This window comes from Leiobunum rupestre, chromosome 4 (genome assembly GCF_980474605.1).
Source record: "Leiobunum rupestre chromosome 4, qqLeiRupe1.1.hap1, whole genome shotgun sequence".
Classification (NCBI taxonomy): Eukaryota; Metazoa; Arthropoda; class Arachnida; order Opiliones; family Sclerosomatidae; genus Leiobunum; species Leiobunum rupestre.
In genome coordinates, this window is record NC_143387.1 from 37,297,882 (window position 1) to 37,310,292 (window position 12,411).

The following is a 12,411-nucleotide window of genomic DNA, read 5'->3' on the forward strand; positions in this document are numbered from 1 at the left end:
TCATTTTAATTTTAGTTTTTGCAACCGTGTGCCAGTAGACGAATAAGCGCGTGCGTGGGACCAAACAAGGAAAAGTCTGGGAATTGGAAATGGTCCAAAAGGTCAGGGAAAGTCGGGGAATTAAAAAAGTGTCCCAAAATTGTAAGGAAAAGTCTGGAAATTTCGAAATGGTTCCAAAATGTCTGGGAATTTCTAAAAGGTTTCTAAAAGTCAGGGAATTGGAAAATGGTTTAAAAAAGTCAGGCAATTTCAAAATGTTTCCAAAAAAGTCAGGGAATTATAAAATGATTCCAAAAAATTATGGAAAAGTCAGAGAATTTGAAAATGGTTCCAAAACGTCAGAGAAATGTCAGGGAATTTGAAAAGGATCCAAAAGGTCAGAGAAAAGTCGTAGAACTAGAAAATGACCCGAATTAAACAAGGAAAAGTCAAGGAATTTGTAAATTGCCCCAAAAATATCTCGCGAATAAATTAATGGAAGATGAAGACGCACTCGCAGATACTCTCAAACCTATCCTTGGTGCCGTCACAATCAAATCGCCAAAGCTCTGGTTTCTAAGGAGATTTTCGACTACGTAAAGGAAACGTAGTCTATATACTCCTCAGTTTTCCTTCCTTTTAAAATGTACTAATAATATACATGGTGTTTCAAATGCAAAAAATTTAAGGAGTTGTAGGGGTGAGTTGAGAAGTATGGCCTGTTTCCCCCCCCCCCCATTTTCCTACGATGAGTTAAAAGAGTGCCAGAGAGCTTCAAAGTGTGGCCTACTAGCCCCTGGAAGTAGGCTGTGACAAGCGCAAAACCAAGCAGCGGGAAAATGCGAACATTAAGGTTCGGCTTCGTGTGATAAGTAAAAAAGGACTTTGTAACCAGCGTAAAAAAGTAAACTTAAACAGTATTTAAAGTCTACAACTCCTTAAAAAATTTTGCATATCCTTTTCAAACACCCTGTATATCAAAATGAAGGAAAACCAAAGAATTTATTTAATATGTATTAAAAATACATTTTCACGCAGTATCATAATTAAATACATACAGAAATGGTCAGGGAAAACCTGGAAAAGGCAGAGAAATTCATTCCGTAAAACCCTGGCCTGGTGCCATTTTCTCTACGGAAAGTATTTTGAAACACATTATCAAAAAAAGTAGATGGATACTCTCTTAAGGTATACGATCTACGTGTTAATAGTGGAGAAACTCTTCCAATTTTTTAAAGCGAAAATAACAATAAGGAAAAGTGCATTCGTCGAGTTTTAGCGGCGAAAAGATTCTCTTTTTCAGCACCGCCGAAGTGTACACTGCTGAAGCGCCTTCCGAAAATGAAAGTGGGATATTTGAAACCTTATCGCCATTTGGCGACGCTGCGGTAGAGCCAAACGGAAGACCTTGATGTGTTGAGCCACCCTCGCCCGTTTTATGAAAGCACACTGGCGGAAATAACGTCCGGAAACAAATATATTTAGATATTTCTTCCGTTAGGACAAGAATTTATTCCGGTGATCATATATTTGATTCCCGGTAGAGAAACCACGCCCCTCCGTATTTTATCTTGTAATTTCCTCATGGTAAGGGGGGAAAGCACTCCGGTACAATCACGGGTTCTTTCTTAGGGTAGGGTTCGACCCTAGCTTATTGCACTGGGTGAACACTCGGAACCACTCCTTCCACGTGGAGCTTGTAAGTTATCTTCCTGCTGGTTAGAGGTAACCCGGCCCCCTGTTTAAAAGCATTAAAAGTCGCTCGATGACTTAGGCCTTAGGTGGTGCCTTGGGTAGTAATACTAGCGGGAAAGGGACCCCCAGTGTTAATGTGGCGCCATCTTCAGCAATGTTAGAGTAGAACTAAAATACATTTTATCGTGAAGTAGCTTGTTTTCTGGATTTTCTTTGGTGGAATAAGGGAAAGTGTAAATTCGGCTATGGCTTGTCCAACTTGTTAAAATCGAACGACAAAATAGATGGACGAATTCATGCGCTCTTTGGTGGAAGGGCTAATTTAAACATGGTCGAAGGTAACCTTTCCCATTAAAACAAGAATACCGCGTATTATAAATATATTATAAAAACCTTAACATAAATCGAATGTAAAAACAATTTGGAATAAGAAAATTTAGGATTATGAAAAATGGTATTATAATTTAATAATTAATAGTAAGCGTATTGAGCTGTTGTCTCGAAGGGCTTGCCACCACCCTCCAACGCCATTTAACCCGGCAACCGGTGATTGCTTTACAAGTACGCCAAAGCGAATCAAAATATTAAAATAAATGACGTTTAAATTTAAAACGAGTTTTAGAATTAAATTTTGAAGCTGAAAGTCAACACGGTCGCATTCGCAGCGGCTCGGGAGTCGGTTGCTGAGTGGGTGTGGGACTTACTCGAGAAGGTGTCTCCTTTTCTCGTCGGTCGAGTGTCACTTTTTTCCGTTTCGTCGTTGTTTCGCCGATACACGGCCTCTCCTTTGGGCCGCGCGAAAGAGTGGTTCGCGATGGATGCTAAACATTGAGTTGAAGAAGGCTGCGAAAAGAGGCTCGAGATTTCGATGGAGCCAGAGCCACTTCCGCCGTTGCGCGAAATGGCACCAAAAAAAAATAAAGAGCCTAGCGGAGGAAAAAAGAGACTGAATCTGGAAGCTTTGAAGCGGGCCTGCTTTTTTCGAGGGTCATCCAAATTTTGACAAGCTCATATAGTGGACTCCATCTAACTCTTCGAGGTTTCAACAAAGGATACTTGTTTCGTAGATTTAAGTCTATACTTAACGCGGATACGAGTGACGTTAGGAGCCCCCGACGTCATCCCGGCCATTGGAGGAAGCGCGCTTATTAGTTCAGGACGAACTCTTTTTGCTAATGGAACTTGATTTTTGCGTTCGACTGCGGTAGACGTTTAAAGTAATTGTACATCTTCGGTTTCCCCTTTCCATAAGTGTAGGCTCGCGCTGCATGAAGGGCTTGCCACCACCCTCCTACGCATTGTAACCCGGACACCTGATTTAATAATAATATAATAATAATAAATAATCCGCTAGGCTAATACCCAAGGAACCACCTTACGCCTAAAGCAGCGTTCAGACTATGTGAAAATATTACGTTAGCATCGGTCGTGTCGTTTCGATTATGTTGGTCGCGTCGGTTCGTTCATTTCACTGTTCAGAAAGGAACCAACCTTGCACGGAGATTAACATAAAAAGTGATTGTTCATCCAATCAGAGCTCAGTAATAACGGCGGAAAAATTGAAATAATTTTTTTCCACCTCTGACTGGTTATAGTATTTCGATGGTTCTAAAGGTCGCCACTACCTAAAGTCAGCGCTGATGAGGCATAAGGCTATATGCCTGCTATGAACTTTTTGAGCGGAAACGAAACGAAAAAATGTAAACGACACGCGCGAACATTTAATGTCTCTGTTGAGAAGTCTGAACGGTGTAAGAACTCGAAAGAACCGACACGATCGACGCAAACGTAATATTTTCACATAGTCTGAACGCTGCTTAAGTCATCAAGCGACTTTTTTTAAAGCTATTAATTCAGGTGGCCGGGTTACAATGCGAAGGAAGGTGGTGGCAAGCTCTTCATGCAACGCGAGCCAACAGCTCCCTACACTCACTATTACCGTTAACCTCAACAAGTTTTTATGGAAGGGGAAACCGAAGATCTCGGGGGAAAACCCCTTTAACCAGTGGGGAGAGATCTTGTAAACTCAACGCGGAAGGAGTTGTTCCGAGTTTTCACCCAGTGTCACAAGTTGGGATCGAACCCGACTCCTCCTGCTGTGAGGCGAAAGTGCTAACCACTCCGCCACCCCACTATTAATGGTATTAAAAGTCGCTAGATGACCTGGGCCTAAGGTGGGGCCTTGGGTATTAGCCTATCTGATTTGTATTATTATTATTATTATTATTATTATTATTATTATTATTATTTATCTGTTAGTTAGTTTCGTAAAGCTGGGATACGTATTGAAATCGAATACCGATTTGTTCGCGCGAAAATTACGCCTTTATAATAAATGGCAACGTACTGGAGCTGTGTACTAGGATACAAAATTGATGACGAAGATGAGATTGGAAGTACGTCTTTTCGGGGCGTTTTAAGCCGAACGACGGAAGGTGTTTGGAATTGCGGCGCTAAACATTGAAATGGGCTTTTCAATAAAAGGTACACGATTCGAATATCGCGGATATGAGGCTAATATCGTACGTTTCGAGGGGCGTTTATCGGCGCCGAGAAAGAAGGGAAAAAAGTTTGAACCGAATGGGATATTGTTCGAGGAAACATCGAATTGCTTTCTAGCAAAACGTCCGTGTCGCGTTTATCGAAGGCGCATCCGGGAACGCGCGTGCAACAAGCGCAAAGTCCTATTTCGATCGTACCGCTGGAAGGGATTGCCTATAAGGGCCTTCGAGGCCTCGTCGGTCCTTCCCTACCCTCTCTTCGAAAATCCCTCTAACGGTTGAATTTCTCTAAATTCAGGCGACGGACGGACTTCGAGGTCTATCCTGACCATTAAAGTGATGAGATGGATCCCACGACTGTGTCAGTCGAATACAGCGGCGCATTTGCTAGTAACTGAGGGCTGCCAGGCCTCTTTATACGTCCTTAAACCCCGTGTTCCCGGGAAAACAACTTTGAAGGCGAAGGAGAGGGAGGACTTAAGACTCTTTTAAAGGGGGAAGTCCGTATAACAAGATTCGCCGCACTCGTTTTTCCCAACTTTCGCGTCTTTCCAACAGCCGGACTTAAAAGATCAATTGAGACGAGTTTTAAAACTCCCCGACTAAACGCCTATCGCTTTGCCTACGTAATTGGTTGACTCTTAGGCTAGGCGCGCACTGGCTCTCCGTGTCGTATCCGTCCTGCCATCCACGAGGCATTGTCTCCGTTACGAAGCAGGGGCTCGTGAAAGCTAGGACGGAGACGTTACGAAGAGCAGTGAGCCACGGTCGCTCTTAACTGGCGTATCTCCCGCGACTGCTCGAACGTCGCGTTTATATTCGCGGGACACGTCCTCTGTCCCCTAGATAGCTGAAGCGTCTACGTTTTTCCAATTGCCTATTTCGCCTAGTTGGCTTTATACTCAAACTCCTTTCTCGTTGAGAACTCTTCCGCCGTGACGCTTTCTGGTTAATTTATTAAGGACAATGACTCGTCTATTAAATGTTTAGAATGTGACGATAATTAAACCGACGACATTTCCCGTATGAGACATTTTTACCCGCTCGTATCAATTAACTGAAAATTTGATGACCTTGTTTGGAATCATTACAGTCCGAGTGCGTAATTCCTTGATTAACTCAATTACCCGAAACTAATTCGCTGTTGGAATTTTAAATACAAACTCGATTTAAATTAATACAAACAACCGAAAAGTCGCTCTAAAGCTTTGTAATAATTTCATTTACTTTTCGTTAATACGTTGTCCCTGTAGATATGACCTTAGAAATCCACTTACACGAAGCTAAAACTTACAAGAACAAAATTAAATGTCGTCTAGTCTTTGGTAGTTACAGCAATTAACGTTAAGCATACAGCTTTGGTTTTCACGGGACAGCCTATTTCTAAGCTTCCAGCAAGAAGGGTTTTATAACTTTGGATAATCTCATTGGCGTTAATGCGAAATAGTCAGTAATGGGATATTCAATGCGAACAAAGCGTCTTAGAATTAAAGACGTGATTTTTTTTATTATACTTTAAAGAAATCTTCGGCATTTTTCTTTTTCTCTCGCTTTTAGTGGAAGAGCTAGTTTGTTTGGCCGTTTGGAAAGAAGGATCAACGCGCTATTTCGTGGGCAAACTTGAGCATAAGGATGCCAAGACAGATGAAGACAAATTACGCTGTTTTGTGAGTAAACGAAAAAAGAATCCTATCTCTATCAAAAAAAAGGCTCGAAGCTCTTCCTTTTTCAACCCAATTTTTCTTCGCTCTTAAGCCTCGCGAACTTTTCCACTTCAGCACCGTCCGACTTTTCCATTTTACATGATACCCTTAATTCCCCGGCATTAATTCATCCTCAACCCTCCCTTTATAAAACGACTTCGAGGACGGCCATGTTAAGAGAACTTAAGTACACCGCTCGACGGTCCTTTCATTCGCGGTGATGTATAACGTCGCTTTCCAAATATAAATAGGGACTTTTAAAAATTGCCCTTTCAAAATGGCTAAATAATTAACATTTTGTCAACGGTAGTGTTTTTGCCTTTTTTGTTGTAGGCAGAAATAAATTGAAATTTCTAAAGTTTAAAACAAAATCTAGTTCCGCTACGAAGGCATATTTGCCTAAGTACCGCGATTTAAGAAAATAATTAAATTAAACGGTCTTTTTTACTATGTCGTGTTCAATTTAGAAATAAATTTTGCTTCAAAATATCTTAAAATCAAGCAAAAAAAACAATTTAATAGTTCCCGCGCTTATAATATTATTAATTGTAAATAATTAAAGGTGATATTCGTATTTGCAGGTATACGAAAAGGAGAAAGATCATCCTGGAGTACTTCTGTCGCAGTCCGGTGATGCAACATGTGACGGGATACTTTCGGCCGTTGAAGGATCTCGCATCATGAAACTGACTAAAGGTTCGAAATGTTCGAATGTCGCTCGTCATTTACGAACAGGGTTGGCATAGAACCAGCCATACCGGTTATAGCCACCTGGTTAAATACCGTTTATTCCCATTCGACCGAAATCCCATTCGACCGAAAGAATTTTAAAATGTAGCCCAATTGGCGGGGTGATTTGGTATTTTATTTATAAGGTATGTACTATCGAAGATCCATGTTTAGGTTAGGTTAGGTTAGGTTAGGTTAGGTTAAGTTTACTATTTCAGTTTTGGTTCAGTTACTTTTCTTGACTAGGTGAAGATAAAAATCAACGACTTCAGTAACTAAATTGAAAACATAGCAAAAGCCAATTTATATAGCAGCGTTCGGTCGAATGGGACACATAAAAACCGCACGTTTCGGCGGAATTTGGTCGAATGGGACACCTCAAAAACCGCCTTCGGTTGAATGGGATTTCGGTCGAATGGGACTAAAGCGTTAAATACGGCTATAGCCACTTGAAAAAATCCAGATTTTTGTGGCTCTTTTTAAAAACAAATTACACTATGAATATTTTAGTAAATTAATAGTTTTGATTTAGAAATTTAGTTTATTTTTTGTTTCATATTTAGAAACCGGTTTACTTTTACCAGTTTTTCGGTAGGTTTAAAGTTCCAAAGTTCGCTGCCTCGCTTCTGTCGGTGCGTCATACGCAAAAACTAGGGGGAATTTCCCGAGGAAATCAAAAGAATTCAGTTATTTTATATAGTTATTTCGCTTTATTTGTTTAGTTTCTTATTTACGACAATAACTGTAGACAAATTCTAAAAGGTACTGTTTATATTTTAGCCGGTTATAACCGAAAAAAAAACGGTTATAGCCAATTAAAACCAATGGTCAGGATTTTTTCAAACAAAGCCGGCTTTTTTCCAACCCCGTTTACGAATCTTAACATTGCATTCGTTACAGTGAGTCACCAGCATGCCAAGTGCGCGTTCCCACTCTGGATGACTACGCACAAGCATTGGCATACTCTAGACGGCAGTCAGAAGTACGAATTCGGACACCGCAACAACACGTTCCGCATCGTGAACTCGACCGACGAAGAGATGGAGTTGCGCATGGCTTGCACTCACGAAGAAAGCTCCTCCGACGATCTCGCTCAACTCGTCGTCCATTCCACATCCGGCTGGTTCGTAAAGAGTCTAAATTCACCGAATCCTTTCCGCTATCTAACGAAATGTTTGACGTCATTTCTAGTAAAAGCGGTTACGCTTGTATGCGTATTCACAAACGAGCCAACCACGTGATCGAGGTTCAAATCGGGGCGCAAGTGGCCAAAACGCACGATGCTTGCACTCCGTATCACTTTGATCCTCGCTTAGCGACATTTCTAACGTTGACGAGTACGTAACGCGTTTTCTGTCCCAAAGAAACGTATTTTGATATATCTGAATTTCGTAGCCGGCGTTCCCGAGACCGGCGTGTGTCCGCTGATGGGCATTTACTCGATGGACGGCGCCCACCCGCAACTGATTCCTATTCTGTCACCAGAGGCCAGCCACATTCACCACATCGCCACTCACCAAGCGTCCGCGCCGAACGGAGAATCGATGGGTTCGACAGCTGGCTTGACCAGCAACGCTAATAGGTGCAATGCCAAATCGACAGTGACGGCGGGCTGCGATTCCGCCGACAAAATCAATTTCCAGGCCGAGTGCGCCTCCGACCTGAGGTCAAAAGGTTAAAAGCTCTTTCATTCTTTCAACCTTTGATGGTGGCGTTAGTTGAAAAGCGTTTTTTAAAGCCGCGACACATTTTCTTTCTCTTCGATAGCATTCCAGTGTCACGGGAGTTGGGAAGAGAATGGAACATTCTTTCTCATTGCGTCCGCGATTGGTTCCCGTAAACGTTACTGCATGGTAATTCAAATCGTCACCCAAATATTAGACTCTTTATTACATCGTTTCTTTTCCTCCATCGATAGACTTTCACGGAAAATGAGAAGTTTATGCAATTTTCTGGCAGCCAAGATTCCTGCATCAGGAGCGTACCTTTGGCCAGAGATTTCATTACCTTCAACGTAACGAGCAAAGGTAAACTAAAATAATATAGTTAATAAGATCCAAATGATGGCTACCCACTTGGAACGATTTAAACGATATCATACCGCCATTTTAACTCTTCTACTCGGTGTAGGTTTGTGCCGACCATCAAATATCGCCGCAACCCTCCATATCAATTACTGGACTGTCATTCTGTTCCTGGCATCACCCGTCGTGTCCACGCTGACCAATTTGAGGCCGCGAGTGACGCGGTCCAGCCGGTGACATCATCGCGAAGACACGGCTTAGGTTCGAGACATTCGCCACGCGACGCTCGGAATTAGAGAGAAGTCCGAACTTACCCGACACTCGCGTTGAAGCCAATGATATACCCCCTCCGGTTGGATGCGAATGATTTTATACGAATTTAACGGCTTGACGAGAAAACAAATTATATATATATATATAAAGTGTAAAGAGAATTGTCGATGACGGCGGTCAAGTTTATCGGTACCTGTGACATTTATAAATATTATTTCCTCCCCTCGGCTTTTTATAAAAGCTTAAAAGAAAATTTAAAAAAATTCGCGATACGATCGAGAGATACCGATAGAACTTTGGTGTATAAATGAAGACTTCTTGTAGGATATTGTAGAGAATAATATTTAAGAAAACAAAAAAATGAATGACTCCTTAAGTAATAAAAACTATCACTAAATAAATATATAGAAAATAAGCTGTACTCTCGACAAGCTATAATGGCAAAAAGCACGGCTATGGGAAAAAAAAACGCTTTTTCGTTCTTTTGTATAAAGTCGGGTGTTTTTCTTCGCGTATTTAAAAACAAAAGTAGATGACGTCATTGATGGGACAAATGCGAAGAGTCTGTTCCGAAAAAAAAAACGTTTATTCTTCCTTTTCCAAAATTCAATCAGCTCAAGTATTTGGGAAGGACGTTTCAGCCCTCAACCAGTTCCATCTATTCTTCGTCGGCTTTTCCCAAATATAAACATTAGTTAGGAATTTCGCTGTATCATTGCTCATTTCAAAGAAGAATATCTCAAGAAAAAATAATTAACAGTTCTCTATATCCTAATGATATTTTTTTTTAATAAAATATTGCGTAAAATGGCGCATAATTTGAATATTATTTTACTGTGATATAAGTAGTAGAATTTAGCGTAATATTGAACGTAACTTTTCGACGGTATTATAAATCGGTACACTTATTTCCCATTTGGTTTTGAAGATGTTATTATCGTTTTCCCCGATGATATCCTTAAAATATCAAGCTAATAATTTATTGGCTTGGCCTTCTCATAAATCCGGCAGCGTTCCGTAAGTTCGAAATGTAATACTTGGAAATATTCTTCTTTGAAAAGCCGTTTTTAAGTTATTGATTCGACAGATATTTAACTTTTGTTCGTGTTAAAGATGTAGAGACAGAACAGATGGAGAATGTGTATTTATAAGAAAACATTTTTGTAAATAATGTTAGATTTAAAAGGAACGGGAAACCGGAATAGAATGGTTGAAAAAAGCGAGGAGAAGTCAGTCCCGATGCGAAGTGACGGGGTGATTTGTAGAATCCACCCCAGGCCGAAGAAATATCATTATAGGTAAAATTAAAAAGGTGCCTTGAAGAATAAAAAAAAGAATCCTCCTTTGTTTGTACAGTAGGCTAAAGCATGCCAGCGTAGATCTTGTCGAATAAACATTTTTTTAAAATTGCTCCCATCAGATGTTAATACTGCTGATGGTGCTCAAATAAAAATAAAATGGCTTAGAAAAGATTTTGGTTGTCCTTCATACATTTCGTGTAAAACACCTCAGGCAAACGATATTCACATTTTAGTTGAACCTTTTAAATATTCGTTGCAGTACCGTATTTACTGGGCCCTAGGCATATTTTGCTGGGGGCCTATGTAAGGAGAGCGTAAAAACGCAAAACTCGCGGGTCCCGAAGCTAAGGTTATGTCACGATAATAATGATTTTTGAAATAATAAAGCAACAAGCCTGATATGTCTTTATCTTAAACTGAATCAGTGAAAAATCCATTGATTTCATCAGTGGTGGGGCCCTTCTGTTGGTGGGCGCCCATAGGCCAGTGCCTAGTACGCCTAGTCCTCGATCCGGCACTGATTCGTTGGGCCAAATTATCATACTTGAGAAAATCTTAATGCTACTCTGAAATAACCTTTTTCACTTTTGAAAGGGATTAAATATTTTTTTTACCTACTGTATTTCGAAGATTAGGAAATGAGTGACCTGGTAAGTTAGTTAACTCAACGTCTGAAACTTTATCGACCACAGATGTCAAGTGATCATTTACAAGATTCCCTGTTGAAGCAAGCGCATTGATTACAGCTCAACTCGTTGACTAAAACAAAGGGTTTTCAAACTTTTTTTAATCGAAATCCTTGGACCCCAAAATTTTTGGATATAAATATTGTCCCTGTGGTCTGGAGCCAAAGCCCTCAGCGCTCCTGAAACCAATTTTTGAAAGCCAGAAACGCCTCAGATTTCAAATATGATTTTTTACCCAAACCAAAACGCAATTATTTTTAAACAAAATTGCACAATTATCAATTTATTAATCAAAATATCACGTATGAACTAGGATAGACTAAATTAGATTCCATTCTAAGGGGGGGGGGGGGTTAAGATTGTTGTTTTGACTAAAAGCTTCTAAATTGAGTGTAATATTGCTAAGTTGGGCCCTTACGTCTGGCTCTGCATCCAATCGGTTTCGGTACCAAGTTTTCGTGTCCAGGTATCAGGGAAAACGAAGCTTCAAATAAGTAGGTAGAAGAAAAACCAAAGTGTGTCAGTCAAACGGCCAGACATTCATTGAATTTTTCATCAAAAGCAATACGAAAAATCTTCTCAAAACCTTTTCTTCGAGATAACCACTTTAGATCTGTATGTAATAGTAAGCTATTAAATATACTTCCCATGTCCTCGCAAAGAGATTCAAATAGTTTAAAAGCCGGGTTGAAATTTACTATTTTTACAAATTCGTGGAGAACATTTCTAAAATTATCTAGATTTTTTTGCCTGTGAAGTCTTCTTGGCGAATAACACAGGGTCTATTGGTGCAATTTGGATTAAAAACTTTATTTTTTCCCCAACCATGATGCGACATTGTAACAGTTGTCAATAAGCTGAAAAATATCTTTCAATGTAGTTCGCTTTGGTAGAGGTTTACCAAAGACAATTTCTTCTTCAACTTTAATTTCATAAATATACCAAATTAGGACCAAAATCATAGCCAAGTCAGCCACGTCTGTACTTTCGTCCATTTGCAATGCAGCTCGTTTTCTGTTGCGTACCTATTATAAGATCATAATCACTTTAATACTATCAACTAATATAAAATAATTTATTACATCTGTACGGGGGTGTATTGGTACGCAAGGACATTCATGCCCTTCCGCTCTTAATCTATCACTCTATTGACACTGCCGGGGTTAAAATCATTTCCCCTACCGCTGATGGGAACGATGAACTCACGCTGGCATCCGCTTACTTTCCTTACGATGATGCTCTGCCCCCACCATCACAGGAGGTGACCAATCTGGTCAACCATTGTGAGCGATCGGCAAAGAAACTCATTATAGGTTGTGAGGCGAACGCTCACCATGTTATCTGGGGCAGCCTACAAGCACACATTCACTGCATACCATAAGGCCATCCGCGAGGCCAAGAGGGACTTGTGGAGGAATTTCTGTGAGAATATCTCTGATATTCCCAGTACGGCAAAGTTAATGAAAATTATGGCCAACGATAAGACTAAACATCTTGACACTATGAAGTTGAAAGATGGC

The 12,411-nt window shown here is 40.4% G+C and overlaps 1 protein-coding gene across 1 annotated transcript in view; it reads left to right on the forward strand.

The window, feature by feature from the left end:
- Window positions 1-10,374, forward strand: part of LOC149947631 (uncharacterized) — a 194,546-nt gene extending 184,172 nt beyond the window's left edge. Inside the window, exons 6-13 of the mRNA XM_090172046.1 lie at window positions 5,733-5,842; window positions 6,460-6,574; window positions 7,508-7,730; window positions 7,799-7,944; window positions 8,003-8,281; window positions 8,375-8,460; window positions 8,526-8,634; window positions 8,738-10,374. Coding sequence (XP_090028172.1) covers window positions 5,733-5,842; window positions 6,460-6,574; window positions 7,508-7,730; window positions 7,799-7,944; window positions 8,003-8,281; window positions 8,375-8,460; window positions 8,526-8,634; window positions 8,738-8,868 — 1,199 coding nt within the window. The 3' untranslated portion in view covers window positions 8,869-10,374. The remainder of the gene's footprint in view (window positions 1-5,732; window positions 5,843-6,459; window positions 6,575-7,507; window positions 7,731-7,798; window positions 7,945-8,002; window positions 8,282-8,374; window positions 8,461-8,525; window positions 8,635-8,737) is intronic.
- Window positions 10,375-12,411: the final 2,037 nt, after the last annotated feature.